We start from the raw sequence: 24027 nt of genomic DNA on the forward strand, positions 1-24027 counted from the left end.
CGTAAGACAAATTTTCATTCAACTGTGTCTAAGTGTGCCCTCTCCTCCCCTAGAGCTTTGGAATGTCCCCATGGTTAAGGAGTTAAGCAGTGTTCCCCAAATTGGATGAATGAGAAAAGATGGTTTTTCTACGAATCCATTTCTCTAAATCCATTTGAAAGATATTGTGTTTTGTTCTTTGCTCAATGTGATTCTAGCTTGATTGTTTTATTTTAGTCCTATCGTATGGACTTTATTCATTGAAAATCTGATGTCTTACAGTGGAAGGGACATAGAGGGGGAGGAGTAAGTTCAGACAAGTTTTAGTATAGAATAGTGCCTTACTCCCGCCACAGCGCCCTCTACATATCAAATGGATTCACAAAAATGGATTTTTGCAGTCAGTACAAAAATACTCATTTCAATAAAATCAGCTATGGTCAAATAAAGTGCTGGCACCTGCTGTTCAATGATGCTACAGGGTTTACAGCCTCAAGTTTGAATGTAAACTTCTGCAGGCATCCTTTGTCAATGCATGTGATTAGGCACTTTGATCACCTGTAGCTACAGAAGTTTGCAGTCATGTCCAAAGTTTTGAGAATGACATAAATATAATTTTTTGCACAAAGTCTGCTGCCTTAGTTTTTATTATGGCAATTTGCATGTACTCCAGAATGTCATGAAGTGTGATCAGATTAATTGCAATTAATTTTAAAATCCCTCTTTGCCACGACAATGAACTTTATCCCCAAAACAGCATTTCCACTGCATTTCAGCCCTGCCACAAAAGAACCAGCTGACATCAGGCCGGTCATTCTCCCGTTAACCCAGGTGAGAGTGTTGATGAGGACAGGGCTGGAGATCATTCTGTCATGCTGATTGAGATAGAATAACAGACTGGAATCTTTAAAAGGAGGGTGGTGCTTGAAATCATTGTTCTTCCTCTAACCATGGTTACCTGCAAGGAAACACATGCAGTCATAATTGCTTTGCACAATAAGGGCTTTACATGCAAGGATATTGCTGCTATTAACATTGCACCTAAATCAACCATTTATCAGATCATCAAGAACTTCAAGAAGAGAGGTTCAATAGTTGTGAAGAAGGCTTCAGGGCGCCCAAGAACATCCATCAATCGCCAGGTCTGTCTCCTAAAGTTGATTCAGCTGCATGATCAGGGCACCACCAGTGCAGAGCTTGCTCAGGAATGGCAGCAGGCAGGTGTGATTTCCTCTGCACTCACAGTGAGGCAAATACTTTTGGAGGATGGACTAGTGTCAAGAAGGCCAGCAAAGAAGCTACTTCTCTCCAGGGCAAGCATCAGGGACCGACTGATATTCTGCAATAGGTACAGGGATTGGACTGCTGAGGACTGGGGTAAAGTCATTTTCTCTGATGAATCCCCTTTCAGATTGTTTGGGGCATCTGCAAAAACGCTTGTCCAGAGAACGAAAGGTGAGCGCTACCATCAGTCCTGTGTCATTCCAACAGTAAAGCATCCTGAGACCATTCATGTGTGGGATTACTTCTCAGCCAAGGGAGTGGGCTCACTCACAATTTTGCCTAAGAACACAGCCATGAATAAAGATTGGTACCAAAACATCCTCCAAGAACAACTTCTCCCAACCATCCAAGAATAGTTTGATGATAAACAATGCCTTTTCCAGCATTATGGAGCCCCTTGCCATAAGGCAAACGTGATAACTAAGTGGCTTGGCGATCAAAACATCAAAATTTTGGGTTCATGGCCAGGAAACTCGCCAGACCTTAATCCCATTGATAACTTGTGGTCAAGCCTCAAGAGGCAGGTGGACAAACAAAAACCTACAAATTCTGACAAGCTTCAAGCATTGATTAGAAAGGAATGGGCGGACATCGTCAGTATTTGGCCAGAGGTTGATTGACAGCATGCCAGGGCGAATTGCAGAGGTCTTTAAAAAGAAGGGTCAACACTGCAAATATTGACTCTCTGCATAAACTTAATGTAATTGTCAATAAAAGCCTTTGACATTTATGAAAATGCTTGCAATTTTAATTCAATATACCATAGCAACATGTGACAACCAATACTTGTGTTATTCTCAGAACTTTGGGCCATGACTGTACATTTAAGTTGTTAATTATAATTAACACCATAATTATGTGGTGTAAATAAACAGACATGAAAGCAAGGGGTCACAGACATACTTTTTTCAGGTTCCCTTGAAACATACTTTAGATAAAGGTTGTAATGAAAGCAAGGTCTTCTTTTTTTTTTTTTTTATTATTTTCGATGGATTTTAAAGTCACCATTTTTTTTGCGATCCCTTGTGATTTAGTAACTAAAGTCATAATGTAAACAATATTTATACTAAAAGTATATACATTCATTACATTCTGACACTTCCTGCAAGAATCAGCAGTTAAGCAGCCAATTTAAAGCACCACATATGTTCTTGTTGTGTTTCAGTATAAGAGTGTGCGTGTGCGTGTGCGTGTGTGTGTGTGCGTGCGTGTGTGCGTGTGCGTGCTAAAAACTCCCATCCACCAACCTCTGTATGCACCACTCGCCTTCCACACTGCAGTTGAAGTACTGTATTTACTTATCAGTCACTTGTTTTGATGTGGGAATAGAGGGAGCAGACATAACCACCAAGGGCTTGGTTACCTGCTGTGTGTAAATAAACTCCTCTACCACAAAATGTTTTTACCCAAAGGTTAAAAAAAGAAAACATAGTGCAATGTTCCTATGTGACTCTCCCGCTATGTGACTCTCCCGCTATGTGACTCTCCCGCTATGTGACTCTCCCGCTATGTGACTCTCCCGCTATGTGACTCTCCCACTATGTGTCCCTGCGGGAGGATTATGGTAATAATCACACCACATAAAGATGCAGGCAACATTGAGCTATGTATGTATTTTGTACTATATTTGCGGCTAATTGAACCACCCCATAATAATGTTACATTTATTTTCCTATGTACAACATAAAAGAGAGAAACATAGTAACTTTGACCAAAATTAATTTGCACTGCTCTTTTGTTGAGCTTTAAAATCGAAGAACAGAATGTATATAGTCATTTGCCCACTCCCTGTGTGACCTTGAACAAGCCACTTTTCTCCCTCTCTTCAAAGTACATAAATTTAAACACCAGCCCAACCTCTTTGAGGCAGGCTAATGTGCCTGAGATTTTTTTTTATTTATTTTTTTTGCACAGAGCTGCACTTATTAAGGTATGTTTTTAATTTGAATATTGTGGGCCTTCAAATTACTTTTATATATTAGAAGACAAGTATTTCGCCATCCCTAGGAATTGCAAAATAAAATTCAACTATTTACATTTTTATTCTGGAATGAAAACAAGCAAATATACAAAATCTCAAATAACACATTTGCCAGCTTACATTGCAATGTGATATTTATCAAGGACAAACCTTTTTAAGAAAAGAACAAGATATTCTCACTCATACAATTAAATATGTAATGCATCTTATAACAAAAGGTTTCCTTTTTCTTCTCTACAGTAAATTTTATAGTATACAAGTATTTTGCTGCAATTCTGTTCATTCTAAGAATTCTATACTGCCTACATGTATTTATTATTAACCTTTTTATAGCACCAATATATTATGCAGCAAATAATACCAAACAGTTTATGTATTGGAGCACATTCATGTAAACTGGTTGCTATAAACAAAAATACCTCTTTGCATAGTGACCTGTGCAGTTTTACTCATACATATAGAAAATAAACGTAGATTACTAATTTCTTGCTGTAGGTTACAGTGCCCTCTTCTTCAGTTAGCTATTGATGAGCCAGTACAATTAAATTCTGAATGGATTAAACCATGTATTTATAATCATGTTATATGTTAGTCTTTTCACTTGCTTCATACAGGGTATGTGTACAATATGTTGCTGCCTGTTGATTGCTTAGATAGTGTTATTCTATGTGAATTATGTAATAAAAACTTTTGTGTCTTCCCCTTCTGTACAGAATTTGATCGCCATGAGATTCAGATATATGAAGAAGTAGCTCGTATGCCTCCTTTTCAAAGAAAGACACTTGTTTTAATTGGAGCCCAAGGAGTGGGTCGTAGAAGTTTGAAAAATAGACTTATTGTCATCAATCCAACCCAGTTTGGAACAACTGTTCCCTGTAAGTTTTAGATCATTAGTATAACTAAAGATGCGATGAATGGGTGTGAGTGATAAAATCATATCTCACATTAAAATATTATGATTTTATTCACAAAGATCTTATTTGAGTCCCTGTTTTAATATGTCTCATTACCAAATATAACTCAAACTTAAATCACTGAGACACATTTTAATTCAGAAAGTGTCATGTAGGAATTGTATACACTTGTTGACATTGATCTTGACTGAGATCATTTAGTTAGCATGCACACTTTACATTAGTTGCATCAAAGTGATTACTGGTGGTATGATTTCCTATTTATGTATTTTTATTTTTTTTGGTTACAACATTTATAACCAACAAAGTTTGTATGGCTTTTCTTTAATTACAGATTAAGGGGGATTTCTTATTGTCTGTGTTCAATTTCTTTAAAAGTATGTATTTTAGTAGATGTAAAAATGTAGCACATATGCATACATACAAAGCCTACAAAGTTAACAATAAGCAAAAATAAATGTACACAAAATTAAGTACTACAAAAGAGTACCCATAAACCTAAAAAATGGACCTGTGCAAACAATGTGTGGAGTGTGAGTTCATGCATCTCCTTATCGGTAGACTTGTCTGAATGCCAACCTGGTACTCTATAGTGTCCAACCTGATTTTAAATAAGATTATCAGACAAACTGCAATATTAACAAATTGCTCTTTATATTGTCATTTGTGTGCTTAAATGAGCACGAGGCCATGGATAATCCAATACTAATGTGAAAATCTGGTTGGCAGATGACCACTTTTGGAAGTGTGCATGCAACTCCATGTGATTGCAGTTCTTACCCTGGTTTGGTCACCCAAGTGGCCATTGTATTGCCAGCATTAGTTGGATCTCCACTTGAGGGCAAGGTGAACTCCAGCAGCCATACAAATAAGTTGTTGTAGGTGGGTCACGTCTGTGGCCAAAACTTTAACCCATATTACAAATAATCAGTGAGGAAAGGAATTCAAAATGATTCCATAATGAAAGAGAATAATAATCAGCCTTTCAATTTTGGCCCATATCCATGACACTATTGGTGTGACCACTGGTTATACAGAACTGAGCATAGAGTACAGTAGTCCTAAAACTCATTGGATTGTACATGTAGGACTCCAGTACTCACTCAACGGGGTAAATCATTTTAAGAAAAAAAAAAAGGATTCTTCCTTACATACTCAGGTTTAATGCACTTTTAAATATGGTGGATCCAAGTGCACAGGTCTGATGCTAAAAACGCGTAGCACAGAAATGTTTTTATGTTTATTTTATTTTTCTTTCAAACCTAGATAAGGGGCATATTCAATTAAGCACAATATTCTGTAGTGATGAGACCCTGTTAGGGTATTAAAACATCACTTATTTTTGCTTGCACCTCATAGAACCTGGAATAAAACCCAGTACTGTTCTGAGCTCTGGGCTGGCTGATCAAGGGAGATCACTGGAGACTCCTGCAATAGATGGATGTGTAATGCTTCCAATTACAATGGAGTTCTGGTTTTGACAAGAGTTTCCTCTGGGTACATAATGCAATACTATCTTGTGTTCAAGATATTGTCAACAGGGGATACAACAATCTTGGGTAGTGTGTGCCCAAATTCCTGCTTTCAGTTCTGCACCAATCAGAACTAATGTGATCTGATTTGGGTGATGGTCATTGGAAAAACTTTTTGTCCTGTCCTCCCTTCTTTAGCTTTGAAAGCCGAAAAGATTACTTGGATGTCCTGGCACCACCCTGCCTACTGTACTGTCTCTCAGCTCTATATCTCCTAGCTTCTTTGAAGTGTTACCAAAATGAAGAAGGGAAATATCTTGCCCTTCGATTTTGTAGAAGACAGTGGTATTTATATCTTTTGAATCCTTCAGTCTAGGTGATCACCAAAAAGCAGTGAACTTTCAAATCCATCATTTAATTCTTTGAGCGAGCATCTGTTGCCCACGGACACAGCCAGAGAGCTGTTTTAGCCACTGCACCTGAGGCCAAACAGGTCAAAAAAGCAGTGGTATCCAATGATGCCTCACAGATGAATTCAATTCCTCTCTGGATTACCTATAAGCTATTAAGTAGGTACTGTATAGTAATCTTTTCTTTAACGTGTGTGTGTAGGTAATCTGTCCAAAGTCAGTTCTTTAAGGGTCCTCCATCTTCCAAAGGAACGGTCTTGGCTGAAAGGCTGGCTAATTATGTTTCAACCTTATAGACAAATTCGATTTTGCCACCTCCTCATCCTGAAAGGGATCCATTCAATCAATTCTTTTAAGGTTAGTTTGGCATCTATCCAACAGCTTCCATTCCTTATGAATTAAGCCATTTACTACATGGTGTATCGTGAAAACTCTTATTTCTTTTGCTGGAATCCTTAACATTGAAATCTTAAAGTGAGGAATGATCTGGTGTTTCAGTAATCCTCATGGATCTGGAAATATGTTTGCTTAACCTGGTTAATGTGGATGTTCTTCTCAATTGGGATCTTCCTTAATTGACCCAAACTCGCTGTTAGAAGACTAGTTGAGGTCAGCAAAGTACCCTTTTCAGATGGACCAAACCTGACATTATATCAGGCTATACTTGTCTGTGACTTGGGTCTCTTCAACCCTAGCATGGCATGTAAATCCTTCTTAAAAACAAACATGCCTGCATCGAATAGATTAATTCTCTAAATTGTTCAGGGGGCTGCATACTGTTTCCTTTAGGTTAGGATCTACAGTCTGTACAGAAAACCCCTTCACAATCCTCTGGTTAGGGTTTGTCAAAAGCTCCACAAGCAAGATGCTGATGGCTTTTGTAATACTTTTTCTCTTCTGCAGGTTCTGAAAGAGTACTGAGTAGGAAGAATATTTCACTAAATAATAAGTAAATCAAACAAGATCCAGTAAAAGCACCCCTGACTATTTGCTTTCCTGGAATGGGTGCTCTTCGGCTTTTTGGGGGTGGATTCAGGCTCCATGATTGTGGTAATTCTACAGTGCTGCTCCTCCTGCAGTGTTCAGCAGTTTCAACAGTGTTCTATGGGGGCCAGCAGTACCATCATGGGGTACATGAAACGGCCCCTGTTACGTCTAGCATCCCTGATATCCTCCTCCTTGGAGTCTTCTGAACATGGAAATGGAGCATGGGCATGTGCAACGTGCTGACATGAGTGCACACACTAAACGCGCATTTGCTACCAAAAGAAGCAACTAGTAGTTCCTGGGGATCCATCTCTCTGTGCCGTCGGTCGGTTCCAGGAGTACCACTGCACTGCAGAAAAAACAAAAAGCACTGCTCCTATCCTAAGGATAGGAAAAGACACCACGACAAGCTGCACTTTATACTTTGTGTGGGTGTTTCTCTTTTCCTGCCTCTACTCAAACTAGAAGGGAGTTATTTCTTTGTGTCGGCTGCCATGGAGGATTGAAGAGGAAATGCCAACATGAGAAGATTTGAACAGTTTCTGTCTTTTTTATAGATTAACTTGACCAAATTTGACAAACAGTTGGAAAAAAATGTATTCATGAAAAGCAAATATTTTTATATAGGACGCATTATAGAAATACAATATGGCTAAAATTGTTGATCAGAGACCTCATTGCAAAGTGGAAAGGGACTCTACTGCCTTGAACATCTCCTCTAACGAAAAGGGTCACCATTGTTACTAATGGTTGTCTAATCTACTAGCATTTGTGTTTGTACATAGTAAACAGGTGTGCAGCTTCCCCCTGCTCACACAAAGACACTATAGGGCACATTCAATTCGCTTTTCAGTCTGCGATTACGCGCGACTGCACGTGTAAAGTGACAGTACAGTACCTCAACATCGCAGATTTCCTTTTGCAACCCTATGGGGTGCGCACACAAATCCACGATGTTGTGGTTTCGGGATTTGTGCAGCTGCGCGTAATCGCAGACCAAAAAGCTAATTGAATATGTCCCTATGAATACTTGTTTCGAAGCTCAACACAAAGCTTTTTTTTCCTATGTCATAAGAGTCCAAAAGGCCTTTACTCTAGTGATGAGAACAATGTGTGTTTACCAGAAGAAGAGTCGCTGCAGCCTTCCAGATTGCACCAGGAATGTTGCATAGATGATCCCTATAACTTGCTAAACATATGCACCAGCTATAGCACAATCACGTTATCTCCCTTAGATTGTTCTAGAATTCTTTGCATCTTTACTGTCTTATGACATTTCCAGAGACTGACAAGCACACAAAGTTAACAGTTTACTTCCTTTTTAAATCTTCCACAGTCACTTCACGCAAGCCAAGAGAAGATGAAAAAGATGGGCATGCATACAGATTTGTATCCAGATCGGAAATGGAAGCTGATGTGAAATCTGGCAGATATTTGGAACATGGAGAGTATGAGGGCAATCTCTACGGCACAAAAATAGATTCCATTCACGAAGTTGTAATATCTGGACGAACGTGTATACTAGATGTAAATCCCCAGGTAATTTATTTTATATTTTTATTATTACTGTTATCCTTTAATATGTGTGCTGTATCTGTTTTTCTGTCCAACACTAAACCATTTATATCCATTTCCTAGATATAAATTATATAATGCTTTAAGATTATAACACTATTACTTATAATGTACCAACTTAGTACAAATTATTATGATATAACTGCCAAGGAAATCCATGACAATAAAAAAGCACAAGGCTTTAGTCCTTTTACAAACCATGGTATTCCAAAGTGACTTCTAATATCCTTAGATGTAATCTATAGAATTAGCTTAAATAATTTAACTAATTGTATAATGGTAGTGCAACAATTTTTCTTCATATTTTAAACAATTCATTACCTATTTCTGATTTATGGTGGGTATTGTACGTCTTCCCTGTATTTGCATATGAGCCATATACTTCCTTTTGTGTACCAAATATACTATGTGCAAAACTCAAAGCTTAGGATCTGGTACCTACAATTGATCCTTGGTTACATACACTGAATACACATATCGAACTTCTCCTCTTCTGTCACAGCATCTAAATATATATATGTGTGTATATGTATATGTGTGTATATGTATATGTGTGTATATGTATATGTGTGTATATGTGTGTGTGTGTGTGTATATGTATATGTATATATATATATATATCTATATCTATATCTATATCTATATCTATATCTATATCTAGATCTAGATCTCTCTGTCGGTAACACATGCCATATGGCTTATGTAGTGTAGGTGCCAGCAATCTGCATCTCGGTCAGCATTACATTTCTTTACTACTGCAATTTATTGTGTACAAGTGAAATTGAATTTAACTTCATGCACTTGCATGTTTTCCTACAGGCATTAAAAGTGCTAAGGACTTCTGAGTTTATGCCATATGTGGTATTCATTGCTGCTCCAGAGCTAGAGACGTTGCGTGCTATGCACAAAGCGGTTGTGGATGCAGGAATTACAACAAAGCTGCTCACTGTAAGTCACTTTTTAGCTCTTTGTGTAGCTAAATATATGGTTTATCAACACCAGCAGCGGATCACTGATCTTTTTAGTAAAAGGTAGATCTTTTGTTCCTATTATAATTATGTAAACCAAAGTTCAATTTTAAGACACAAGGGTGTCTCACTTGGTTTTAACAGAAATAAATGATTTAGTAATTAACAAAATGTTTTAGAAACTGTTTACCAAATTATATTGAATTTGTTATCCATTTGTTTATATGCATTTAACCTATGCATGCATTATATTAAGGAGTATGTGAGCCCTGCTAATCCACAGATGGTGATTCTGCAATTCAGCAGCCGTATTTAACTATGATGAGCACTCTGTCAAAATATCCAGCTCACTTCCTAACATTCTGTCCCCCTTTTAAATCCTCTGATAAAAAAAGGGATATGAGCAATTACTTATATTAAACTGTGATTTCTGGTCTTAAAGCAGTTAGTCTGACAATGTGAAATTGCAACCAATAATGTATTGTCCCTACATAAAGTCAGTATCTTTAGAGAGGGTCTTGCTGATATCCTAAAATGTTTCTACAAGTACTTTAACCCTATTTATTTTCATTACTTTATCTTGGATAAGTCAGTAAGTGTGAAAATTAGTCCTTTTGTACTATGTCTAGCCAGTAAGCTTTATCTCCACAAAGAGTTGGTTAAAGTAATTCAAGCTGTGGTGGACGCCTCTGTTCCCTTCCTTGATCTCTACAACATAGCTTTATCTTTGGATAATGTGCACCTTCAAATTAAAAAAGGTAACAAATGTACTATTTTTTAACAGAGAGGTTTTATAAAAAAATCATATATATATATATATATATATATATATATATATATATATATATATATATATATATATATATATATATATATACACATATACACAAGTTAACCCGTGCATGATACTCATGCATTCTAGTCAAATCAAGCTACTTAAGGTGTTAAAAAGGTTCTTGTCATGCATTTGGGCCTCCTCAGGGGAAGAGCGTTACTTCCCGACGCAAGCGCCCTTTCTTAACGTGGTTTTGTCCACATGTCACCACCTCATCATTTTTCTCCATCACCTCATCCTTCATCTTCATCGCCACATCCTTCATCAAGCTACTGAAGGTGTTAAAAACTCCCCACTGTCACCCCCGGCAACCACCAACCACTCCCAACTGTCACTTCTCCTTCAAGAAATATATAGGCCAGTGTATAACTCTGCCCAGCAGGTGGCGCTGCAGCTTGTTGTTTTTTTCCCACACACGCCACTAGGCATTTATATAGTGTGTGTATGTGTATATGTGTGTGTGTATATGTGTGTATATATATATATATGTGTGTGTGTATATATATATATATATATATATATATATATATATATATATATATATATATATATATATATATATATATATATATATATATATATATACACACATACTATATGGACAAAAGTATTCAAACACTTGACCATTACACCAACAGGGACTGTAATGACATTGTGATAACAGCTTCCACTTTTCTTGGAAGGCTTTCCACAAGATGTTGGAGTGATTCTGTGGGAATTTGTGCCCATTCACTCTGTAGAGCATATATGAGGTCAGGCACTGATGTTGGACGAGAAGGCTTGATTTACAATCTCCATTCCAGTTCATACCAAAGGTGTTCGATGGGGTTGAGGTCAGGGCTCTGTGCGGGCCAGTCAAGTTCTTCCACACTGAACCCATCAAACCATTTCTTTGTACTCCTTGCTTTGTGTATTGGCACACAGTCATGTTGGAATAGAAAAGGGCGTTCCCCAAACTGTTTCCACAAAGTTAAAAGCATTGCGTTGTCCAAAATGACTTGGTATGCTGAAGCATTAAGATTACCCTTCACTGGAGATGAGGGGTCTAGCCCAAACCCTGAAAAATAGCCCCATACCATTATCCCTGCTACACCAAACTTCACAGTTGGCAAAATGCAGTCAGGCAGGTAACATTGTCCTGGCATTCGTCAAACCCAGACTCGCCCATCTGCCAAACAGAAAAGCGTAGTTCATCACTCCACAGAACATGTTTCCACAGTCCAGTGTCTGTGCTTTACACCACTCTATCCGACGCTTGGCATTGGTGTTGGTGATGTGAGGCTTGCATTGAGCTGCTTGGCCGTGAAAATATATATATATATATATATATATAAAGAAATAAACAATGGCGCTCTATACAGTATTGTATGTGTAAAACAGTAATATTCAGTCCCACATAGGCACCTCTTCCACGTAAGGAGGCAGCTTTCCTTCAAATATCCGGCTGGTAAGACCTATAAGTAAATCTGATAGGTACAACAGAGGAAAGCCGCAATGGTGATTTTGTCAGAAATAATTCTGAACTAAGTGGGTATGAATGCAAGGTAAAATTGCATATGTATATAATTCCAAGTCTCTGGGTTGGTTTCCAACACTATATGTATTCAGTCCAGTCTCATATCACATCCAAGATAGAATAACCAAAACGTATCAGACAGTGATGTGTAGATATTCACACTCAAATCCCAATATTGAAGACTTTGGTGTTAATCACATAAAGCTGACTGGAACAGTATGTCACAGCTTCTCAACATTCCAATCATGTACTGAAATAAAGACAGAGAGAAAAAAATATATAGACTAGTATAGTCGAACACTCGTGATAATATAGTACAGATCACTGAGTGGCAGCGTACCAAAAAGAAATAGAAAATCAGCTTATCTGTATCAGCATGCTGACAGCAAGTTATTCCGAATGGACAGGTCTGCGGCACTACAGCTTCACGTCATCACGACCTCTGTCAATGTTAATGATCTGCAGCGGCTGGTTTCAGGCAAGTCTGTTTATTTTGCAATCGGTTTTTGATAAATTCAGATTTTATTTTTAGGGCTTGTCGCTGTCTGAATTCTAGTCATCGGTCAAGCATACCCAACCCATCACACCAGGGTCCAGTTGTGTCATCTCAGAACAGAAAACTGAGGCTACAGTAGGCACAGGCTCGCCAAAACGGTACAGCTGAAGATTGGAAAAACGTCACCTCATCAGAATCTTTTCTGCCACAACATACATATGGATACTGTCAGAATTTGACCAACACAATGGGATTGACTGCAATTTTTGTGTGATAAACGACCATGCTCACTGTATATACGCTGAGAGTGCATTTGAAAATCCCACCCAATTCCATGTCTAATGAAGTATGTGGACATAATGGTGGGGTCCCTAAATAGCATAAGTTGTCCAAAAGGTGTTAATAGAACAGTTTGCATCCATAACTGGAAGCAGTACAGAAGGCCGCTGTCAGGTTTTTTACCAGGTCAAATTACATGTTGACACAACCTCTGCCATGTTCACATTTAAATGAACAGATCTATTTTTGCAAAAAAAATATAAGTGTAAATGTGGAAGGTACAAAAGCTCAAGCACGCTTTCAGTGGATTCATTAATGCTTTGTTTTATTTTGTTTCTTTTTTGATTGGCTCAAGTCAAATGACCCAGTTTTAGAGATGAATAAAAAATTGTATTTCTATCCAGACTTTTTTTTATATTTGTATTGTTTTTTAATGTGATATATAGGGCTTTCTTTTTGTAGCAAATTTTAAATATTTTTATTTTCTTAGCATTACCTTCTGGCAAAGCAGATCCAAAGTAGTGGAAAAAAATTGGTTCCCATGTAATTATATCGGCAATATTTGTTCCAGGTGTAGACAACTGGGAGGCTGATTATCTCAGCCAAAACAGAGTTCATCCGTGAGAATGGTCCCTTCATCCGGAGGTCTTCGATCTCCTGGTTCAACGCTGGGGTTGTCCAGGAATAGATCTGATGGCCTTGCGTTTGAACTTCAAGGTTCCTCTCTTGCTCAAAGACCAGGGACTCTGTGGTGGGATTCATGGGTGCTCTAGTGATCCCTTGGCGGTTTTACTTAGCTTACCTATTCTTTCCTCTTGCTATGATCCCAAAGGTTCTCAAGAAACTGAAGAGGGAACGTATGAAGGCCATCTTAGTGGCTTTGGACTGGCAATCGGACGTGCTAGGAATTGTAGTAGAACCTCCGTTCAGACTGCCTCTCAGGCCAGACTTGGTCACTCAGGGTCCCCTTCGTTGCCAGTCATTAGGTCGGCTGACTTTAACGACGTGGCTATTGAAACCATGATTCTGAAGGCCAGGGGTTTTTCTACTAAGGTAATTAAGACCATGATCAAGGCCAGGAAGCATTCATCAGCTGCTAATTATTACAGATCATGGAGGACTTATATTTTATGGTGTGAATCAAATCATTTTCACACTTCCCATTTCAATCTCTCTAGGTTGCTGGCTTTTCTTCAGGCGCGTTTGGACAAAGGTTTGCGCTTAGCCTCGTTGAAATCGCAGGTTTCAGTGTTGTCCATTTATTTCCAGTGTAAACTGGCCTCCCTCCCGGAAGTTCATACTTTCTTACAGGGGGCACTTCATATTTTGCCTCCATTTGTCCATCCTGTTGCGCCATGGGACTTGAATTTGGTTCTCCGGGCTTTAAGGATCCTTTTGAGCCTTTACAGTCAGTGGAACTTCATTTCCTTACTTGGAAGGTGGATTTTCTTTTGGCGATGTCTTCAGCACGCCGAGTTTCTGAGTTGGGGGTTTTATCTTGTTCTCCCCCCTTTTTTTATTTTTCATGAAGTCAGGGTGGTGCTTTGCACCAAGCCCTCTTTTGTCCCTAAGGTTTTTTCCCTTTTTTATTTAAATTAGAAAATTGTTGTCCCTGCCTTTCCTCAAAGTACTAGGTCATGGGATCAGTCTTTGTTGTTTTTGGATGTAGTCAGGGCTCTTAGGTGCTATGTGGACCGCACAGCTAGTTTGCGCAAAACCACAGATCTTTTTGTGCTTTATGGCACGAAGAAAAGAGGTTGGCTTGTTTCTAAAGTCTCTTTATCTCTGTGAATTACCTCTATCATCAAGCTGGCTTAATCGAGGTCAGATAGAGGTTTGTCAGCTCATTCCACTAGGACTGTGGGTACTTAGTGTGCGGCGCGTCACGGAGCTTCTGCTGAACAGCTGTGCCATGCGGCTACGTGGATGTCTGTTCACACGTTTGTGAAATTTTATAGGTTACAGGGCTTTGCATCACAGGATGCCAGCTTTGGCCGTAGGGTTCTACGTGCAGCCGTGTCAGAGCAGTCCCTCTCTTAGGGGACAGCTTTGGTAGGTCCCCTATGTATAGCAGTGTCCCCCAATTGGACGTATGAGAAAATAGGAATTTTGTACTCAACGTAAAATCCCTTTCTCGTAGTCCATTGGGGGTGACTGCGCGCCCACCCTTGCTCTGAATTTTGTATGGTTGACTGTGGTGGTGATTAACTTAGTTGACCTCCTTCGGGCTTTGTTAGACAGAAACTGAATAACCTTCCTGTGGGAGGGGTATAGCAGGGGTGGAGTGTCACTCACAGATTTAACTGTTTAAGTACCTGGACTCCTGGTACCACCTACTATACCCGTATGTATAGCAGTGTCCCACAATGGACTACAAGAAAGGGATTATACGGTGAGTGCAATTTTGAAAGCACTAGCCATGTATATAACAGTTACTAATACACAAGACATTTATACAAAGAAACTCAGTCTTCTACTTTCTGCTGCAATCCTTTATTAACATTAACTGTTGGTGTGAGCTGTCCTGTAAGTTGAACATCTGTGACACAAATATCATGATCATTAAGAAAGTTGGCATACTGCTTATAGCTGGTCACATAACGTTTTTAAGGAGCATAATAAGCGAGTATATGGGATGTATGTACACTCACTAATGATCAAGAATATACCTGCCCAGAAGCAGGCTAACTCGCAGTTACTGTAAATGTAACATGTTTTCTGGTCCGGTGGTAGTCATTTAAACAGAGAAAAGCAACAGAAACATGGTTCTGGGGATCTGTCTCACCACACTGAGAAAATAAATCCATGAGAAAGAAAGAAACGTGTTCTCATTCTGAATGTTTCAAAACAGAGAGATAACAGAATGAGCTGAATAAAGGCCATTGCCAGCAATAACCTTGCCACATGACTGAATACATAAAGAAAAAGAAAAAAAATGGACACTCACATATATGTATTCAAATGACACATTAAGATAATCAAAGCAGACCTGTCACCTACAAGCAATTAAAAATATATGTGAACAGAAGGATTGGGTTCTAAATTACGACTCCCTAAACCCTGACACCAATGATCATCTACTACTAAGAAAATAGCTACACCCATTTCCGGTGCCATCATGCCAGTACACACACCTATTTTGCTACATATCTCTTTTCATTTGGCTTTTACACTTTGTAAATTTATTTTTATATTCACATTTTTATTGTTTATTACGTATTTTTCTCATTAGCTTCCAGTACAATTTTTATACAGATTCCTTGGGACCCTATAATTGAGTTACTCACTCCATGATCAGTTCTGCTCATGGTATTGTCTAGGTCACAGCAGGGCTGTTGCAGGCTGGCAGGGATGCCTTTGATTGGAGGAGATGGAGAAGGGGACCCTCTCGCCTTTATTTATTTGGAAATGTTCACAGGATCAATGCTTACCTGTAAGACTTTTTTTAAAATGTGATCTCAATGCATTCTGACCATGTAGAACAGGGGCAGAATGCTTTGAGTGTGCTAAGGTTTAACTGTAACCTGTTTTGTAAATTGCATTGGGGTACAAGGATTGACATTGAGCTACCAGGAACAGAACAAGCATGTTTGTAAATTAAAGAGCAGACACATCTCGGCAGTGTGCACATCAGCAAAGGGACAGCGATAAATTATAAAAACTGAGAACAATACTATATAAAAGAAAACCTTTAATGTATTAGTTTGCACAGTTCCAACAAGGGCTGTTAAATTCATGTAAATATTAAGAGATGACTGTACAGTACAATTGTTTTTTGTTAAATTTGTTACACCTTGCTTCTACACAATGTTACCAATTTTAGGCAGGCTAAACCCATTGGTTTTTTTTTTCTTAAAGAACATATGTTGCATGTACATAGTAGAGGCAGCTATTTTGTTTGCTAAATAAATTCACCAGAAACACATTGTGACAGGATGGACCGTCTATGTCACCCTGTCTGTTGTTGCTGGGAACCGGCTGGGCTTACTTTGCCACCGTCCCCTTTCATTATTCTGAATACGCCCTTCCTGTCACAGTCGGAGGAGCCTGCTGCCACCACTGGATTCCTTTATGGCATCCAGAACCACGTTCCTTCTGGGTAACTGTCGCGGCTAGTGTAATCCCGTACTGGTACTCTTTGGCTGGTACCCCTATGGATCAGGGTGCTGTAGATGGATCCCCCCTGGCCTATCACACTGGCCAGAGCTGCTGGGTGGCTGGCAGAGCCGGTGGTACTGGGAGCTGGGTCCAAACTTCAGAACAGCCGGAGGACGGATTAGATTTAGGGTCTAATCTGTAGGTCACAGGATTACAGCAATATTGAAGAAGTTGTCAAGCAGACTATTGAAGCAGAGAGTGATGTTTATGTCGCTCAAGTGTCCTGACAAGGACAGGTCCACTGATTTAAAGGTATCAGTGGTCAGGACAGATGGAACATCGGAATGATACATTTAGTGTACAGTGGCTCTCTTTTTATACAGTTTTAGACACAGCCTCACAGGCTATTTTTACGATGCATTTGCTTACCCAAACATGGATTTACATGCAATGCAAAGCTAATAATATTTACACTTATCTGTGATCCTAAACCCTTACTGTGATTTCCTGCATCTTATTTTTTACACAGTAGAAAGCAGGTCTAATTACCCCTTCCTTTCCCTTAAGGGGCATTGGACACTCACATCAATAGGTCTAATTAACATGAGATTAGCATGGGTGCTTTCTTCCAACAGTTGCAGTATACACATTTTCTCCAAAGAATTCCCCCAAGAAAAGTTGCAAACCCCAAACAAGGCATTTCCTTACACCAAGATATACAAAAGACTTTCTAAACAAAGGCTTTATTGTATCCGATATATACATCAGAAATAATGCATTCCCTATAGCAAGGTTAAAATAGGAAAAACTAATTTTCTCCCCTGGTCTCAGAAATAAAGATGTCCTATACCAAAATATAAAAAATAAGTGCATTTGCAGTTATATAAATAAGCGCCCTGCACTATTTCCTTTAAATAAATTTATACCATAAGTTACTTATAAGTTATCCAGTCACACACATGAATATTGTTCCTGCCGCATGGCTATCGATCATGAAGTTCTTTAGTGATGTCATTGATTCATTTGGAAATTTATATCGTTTTTAGATTCTATATGGGAATATCAAATAATATATACCATATGCTTTGCCCTGTAGTTGGCATGATTTTGCACATATGTGAGTGCCTTAAATATCAGCTATTATGTGTAGATATATGTCAGGAAAGAAGAAAAGGATCAAACATGAAATAGTGTCTAAAAATTGGAAATGTAGTATATACATTATATTTATGTCCTCTCCATTAGTATTCACTTCAGAAGAAAAATGCACACTCCATAACCAGAGAGGTTTTTTAAAAAAATATATGTAATTCTTTGGGTGGACAAAATAATATAGAATTCAGTCCGCCAGTCAAACCTGGCATTTGAGATCTATCAATAAGACTCCCAAAACTTAGGCTCCAGCGCTATTTTTTTAGATACATCGTCTTCCAGACTCCATGGACTTGACCAACCCTGGCTTTGAGGTTCTGCCAATCACTGTTGTGTTTAAAAGCCTCAGTCCATGCCATGTTAGGGTGATAGTTCTCCTAAGTTCTCCTAAGTTCCAGTCAAAGCTGTACAGTTATTACATGTCTATGGATGGCAACAGCATGTTAAGATAAACAGTTCCTCTACACCATGAACCATGTCATTGAGGAGATATGGCACGTTCATCTTTCATTTTTCACTCAATGAATGTAAAAAAAATTATCTGAAGAGCATCAAAATTGCAGCCATTTTATGGTTACAGACCGTTCTCTGACTAGATTGAAGTTCACAAGTATTGTATTTTTCTCTACTGTATTTTAATTGTTATATTTTTCTGGCATCCATTGTCATTAAACATTTTAATTGTAATGCATGAAGTGTAAAGACAAACAAGAAACTGTCCGTTTACTTCACATTTCCAGCATTTTTAATGCTGTCTTTCCTATAATGTGTTTTTTTGTTTGCATTATTAACACATCTGCAATTTTAGATGCATTACCATTGCTTTCAATAAAAAAGCGAGATATACAGCATCCAGTATTTAGTTTAGAGCAGCTCAAATAACTAATTTCTATGAATTTTAAAGCACTTTTCATGCAGGTTTTAACGCCTCAAAACCAAATCAGCCTTTGGTCCCAAAACTTTCTGGCAGTTTATATTTCTGTAAATACAATTTTGTGAACTAACATCTAAGTATTTCACAACATGTCATACTTTAACCTAGTGTCTTTAGGGGTTTTCACATCCCAGATGCCATAAAAAATGTCAGACTGAGTAGTTTGTGTGCACAACATTCCAAAATGAGTAGTTGGGCTACATTGATCACAATTGTACATTTGCTTAGTTTTTTTCCCCATTCTTATTCCCTCAAATGTCTTGAGCGGCAAATTATCTCACATTGCCGCTCGCACCACTGTTTAAAATGTGTAGCTTGCCCTTTTTGCTTCCCTGCATTGCAAAGCATCTATATTGGGGTACTTACCTTGCAGCTGTTCTGCAGTCTGGACAGAGTGTTTATTAGTGCGGGACTGAGTCACAAAATTCCACCCTCCCTCCGTCCTGTAATTTGTCTTCCACTGCGCTGTAGTTCATTTCCCTCCCAGCATCTTGTAGTTCATGACCCCACCCCCTTCATTTTATTTCACAATCTGTGTGCTGCCACAATTCTCACGCAGATTTAGGGCTGTGCAGAGCATTATCTGGCTGAGTGGAGGCATCGGGAAAGAAACCTCATAATTGTGGAAACACACTTAGATTGGCTAAGACAGTCACTGAGCAAACATTATCTGACGATCACAGCCAATGTTCATGCGCTGCCATAATATTACTTTAATTCATTTAATACTTTTTAATGGAACACTCTGGATGCATTCTTGAAAGTGCTCTATCTTCGCAATGTGGGCAGCCATTTTTTTCCCCCCTGTAAAACACCTATGCCACTCTGCAATTATAGATAGTTTGTGATACTTGTTAACAGTGGAATTAAATGGAGGAGCCAATGTCTGTGAAGCAGGCTCTGGCTGTCCTATTTAACTTGTTTCGGCAATACATGTTGTTATTCTATTAAGCCCTGACAATATTTTAAATTTATTCCTCCCTTATGTAGACAGTTGTTGCATATTTTCTAATAGCAATCTGGTTTTTTTTCACTTTAGGACACGGACCTGAAGAAAACAGTTGATGAAAGTGCTCGTGTTATGAGAGCTTACAACCATTACTTCGACCTAACTATTGTAAATGACAACTTGGACAAAGCGTTTGAGAAGCTACAGGCAGCTGTTGAGAAGTTAAGAGTGGAGCAGCAATGGGTTCCAATTAGTTGGGTCTACTGAGATTTTATTAACCAATAATAAAGACAATAGACAGAGTGAGCTCAAAAACTGGGAAGAGACCTTCAGCACTCGTGGTGTTTGTTCCCAAGTAAGGATTTTAAAGGATCGTACACTGTTCTGAATTTTTATATAACGCTAAGGGAAAGTGTACTTAAATATGTAATTTATTTTAATTTTTATAACTTTTTAAAGATAATCTTTCTATTCATAATACATGAAGGAAATGCGTTCAAGCATTTTTGTGATTTTTAATTTGGTACGTATGCCTTTTTCATCCAAGAAAGTTTGTCATTAGCATTTGGTCTTACATTTTCACTGTGACATAAAGGATACTTGAAATAAATTTGTAAGTCTGTTGTTTGATACATAAATGGGTTAAATGAATTTGTATGTGTTGGGGAACACACTTTTCTGAGAAGAAATGCAGCAACAATAACTCTTTGTGGCATTATACAGATCTTCAGTGTGTAATGGAATGCATGATGCTGGAAGATTTAGTTGGGAATTTACATTAGTAGATAAACTTGTTAGAAGAAATATTGGTTTAAAAGTGTGTGCTCCTATCACTGCACATTTGTTTTCCTAATGTTTTACAGTGTACCTATCGCCAACATGTAGTGCAGGCAGCCGTTTTGAGGGCTGAACCAATGTTTAGTACAGTCTTTTGGATCTCTATAAAGTAGTTGCATCACTGTTTTCTTGTGTGTCAATGTTGCTACAAGTCCCTAGTGAATTAAATGACTGCATGTTCATAAATATTGGTTCATTCCACAAAATTTTTACACCCACTGTGCATTGTCGGTGGGTGTTCTTGACTATACACACTGGATTTACCATCGATAGTCTAGATCTGACATTAGCAGAAGTGAGAATAAACACTACTTATGATTAGGTTTAGTAGTACATCTGTAAGTGGAAGCTTGCCATATTGATTACTTCAACAATAAAATGCTCACATTCCAAAGACACTCATAGAATAATGCCACTCAATGGCCACCTCAATACTCAAAATATCACATCTTGACATTGCTAAGTAAAAGTTGTATTTGGTCATTCAAATTATGAAATATGTGATGTAAACGGATGCATCCACTATCACTGAAGTGGTAGAGTAAAACACTCTGGCTTTATAGCTGGGTCTTGGACATTGGTTTTCAGTTAGGCGCTAACTAAACTACATCTACACCTGTTGAACCAGACTCCCAGCATTATTGCATTCTTCTTGACTGCTTAATTGAACAATTCCATCCTGGTATTGTTTTATTTGTAGTAAATAAATAATAGTCTTGCACACTGAAACTGTGGCTACGAAGGATGGGAATGCAGTTTTTGGCTGGTGTCTGAAGTGGTCTATTAAGCAGATTTTTGCCTCAATAAATACATACCTTTTACAGATATTAGAATTTGTAAGAGTTCTGTGTTACAGTAAGGTAACATGTCAAAGTATATTGTGCTCAACGTGTCATATAATTTTTTTTAATCAGTATTTACATTCTAAGTATGAAACAGATGCAAATCCACATTTAACCTTCTCACTACAGTCTGCATAATGTTGGTGCTTTCTTTACTGATTTCTATAGCTAAAAATGTGAAATTTCCCATTTGTGTATTTAGACCCTTCTTCATTAAAAGTTGTTAAGCAGTATTTGCACTGTTGTCTTAGGGACATTACTTGCTACAATGTTACCTTCCAGTTATTGATAACAGGCAGCTTTGGTGTAGTTGGGACCATGGTTTCATTGTTAGAGCCTTATTCCAGTTTTCTAGTAAATAGCAGTACCTTTTGGATTTTAACAAAGTTCAGATGTATTGTGTGTTGCTGAGAAGACATTTTTATATAAAACCAGACATCCTTATATATTTTTTTTTATTCCTCATAGTTCATTATTTATACATTAACCTATAAGAAACCAAATGGGTTAATCTTTGATAGTTTATTATATTTTTGTGTTCCATCTCCAATTGATCTGCCATTGTATTTTAAAAATGTGGTGTAACAATGTTTGTGCTATATGTTGTTGGGTGTTGCTTATTTTTCCTGAATAGTACTATTTGGTATAATGCTTGAAATTGATGTCTGCATTATTGAACAATCCTTGTTTCCATGAACATATGATGTAACTCAGCATTTTCATAAAGGGGCAGTTACATAAACTAGTACATTTTGTACTTATGGGTTGTTATTATTAGGGCCCAATAAATTTTCATTCACTAGTCCCCATTACTACAGTTATAGCTAAGGTTTACAAATGACTATTACTAAGATATTTGCTGCTGTATCAATTACTTGACTCATTCGTTGCATTTAGCATTTACAGTTTTGCAAATGTTTAATATCAACATTCTAATAGCTATGCGGTCTTTTGATCTTTTACTGAAAAAATACTTAAGTACTTAATCTCCTGACACCAAAGCATAGTACAGGATGGAATTGAAGCAAGCCTTCTATGAATATTTTCTTCAAAGGACGTATCACCTGGCTAACTGAGAGCAAATGCCGTTATCTCGAAGTTTAAGTGTGCATCTAAAGTATGGTTTCAGATATTTAACAGTGATTTTATATTGATTAAAATGAAAGTCACAATGATAACACATTATATTAAAATAAAAATTTAATTCAGTATTTGAAGTTGCTGAGTTTTTCTTTTACCATAATGTTGGCTTGATATATATATAACACATTGTTCAAAATGCAGCAACATTTGAAAGGGTTTCAATTAAGTTCAGAGTTTTGACTAATCACTAATATTCATGAGGTCCTAGTTTGGTCATTTGACAGGCTGCATTTTCATGAATATTGGGTTTAGCCCAGACAATGGCTGTCTGCCTTGTGGCGAATTTTAAATAACTTTGACCAATACATAACTTTTGTGTTATTTTATTATATACTTGCTTTGAAAGCTACTGTAAAATAAATCTTATAAACTGAGGCGCCCCAATGTTCTTAAAGTGACGTGGACAGGGATAGGCTTTCATGTAAGCTTTCATCTTGAAAAGCTTTGAAATAATTGCATTCTCTTTTATGTGTTTAGCTTTCCAAGCATTTTCCTAGTCCTAACACATTTTCCCAGAACATGGTTATTACAGAATTATTAGCAGTATGACTTGCTGTAGTTGTAATAAAGTTGACTTTGTAAACCAAACATAATTGTTTCTAACTTTAGGTTAATATATTATAATAAGTACGCTGTATTCATATTGCTGACCACTGCAAATTTTTCAGATTGATTTATTCAATTGATTACAGGATTACCCTGCATTGTGATTTAATTAACTGACCTTTCTTCTTAGGTCAAAGTTAATACAATCATTGTATTTGTTTTATTTTTCAGCATGTTTGCTATTTAAAGAGAATCCTACACTACCTAGAAGTCTGTGTGCCCTCAAATATAGAATTAACACCTAGGGGCAAATGTATCAACCAGTGGATTCTGCAAGTTGCCGATTTCCGGGCAACTTTGTAGGGGAAATTTTAAAAAGGCAATGGCTTTCAAGGCAAAACTTGCCTTGAAAGCCTTTGCCGTTTTAAATTTCCCCAGATTTATTGATTTTGTTCAGAATTACCAGATCAAACGTTCTTTGTTCTGCAATACAGGTGCTGTCATCAAAGGGCAAAAAAGCAGCTTTAACATGATTTCACACACCACCTTAAAAATCTTGATTTACAAGATAAATAAAATAATTAAAACCATAGTAACATAGTTGATGAGGTTGGACAAAGACACCATTCCATAAAGTTCAACCTTTTTTGGATCACCTGCAATCCCTCTCTAATATTTTAAATTGATCCGGATGAAGCAACAACCAATCTGTTAAAATTGGGGGGGGGGGGGGAGGAATCCCTCCTTACCCAATAATACAATCTAATTTCTCCCTGGATCCACAATTGTCTTTCATTTTAATTAGCGGTCGTAACCCTGGATATCCTTTT

At 37.8% G+C, this 24027-nt stretch overlaps 1 protein-coding gene across 5 annotated transcripts in view; it reads left to right on the forward strand.

The window, feature by feature from the left end:
• The window catches only part of PALS2 (protein associated with LIN7 2, MAGUK p55 family member), a 102181-nt gene extending 79456 nt beyond the window's left edge, over positions 1–22725 (forward strand). For all 5 annotated transcript variants that reach the window (XM_075212244.1, XM_075212245.1, XM_075212243.1 and 2 more), the window contains 4 exons: positions 3958–4119; positions 8364–8566; positions 9422–9550; positions 19920–22725. In XM_075212244.1, the coding sequence (XP_075068345.1) occupies positions 3958–4119; positions 8364–8566; positions 9422–9550; positions 19920–20096 (671 nt within the window). In that variant the 3' untranslated portion in view covers positions 20097–22725. The remainder of the gene's footprint in view (positions 1–3957; positions 4120–8363; positions 8567–9421; positions 9551–19919) is intronic.
• The last annotated feature ends 1302 nt before the right edge of the window (positions 22726–24027 follow it).

This window comes from Mixophyes fleayi, chromosome 5 (genome assembly GCF_038048845.1).
Source record: "Mixophyes fleayi isolate aMixFle1 chromosome 5, aMixFle1.hap1, whole genome shotgun sequence".
NCBI lineage: Eukaryota > Metazoa > Chordata > Amphibia > Anura > Limnodynastidae > Mixophyes > Mixophyes fleayi.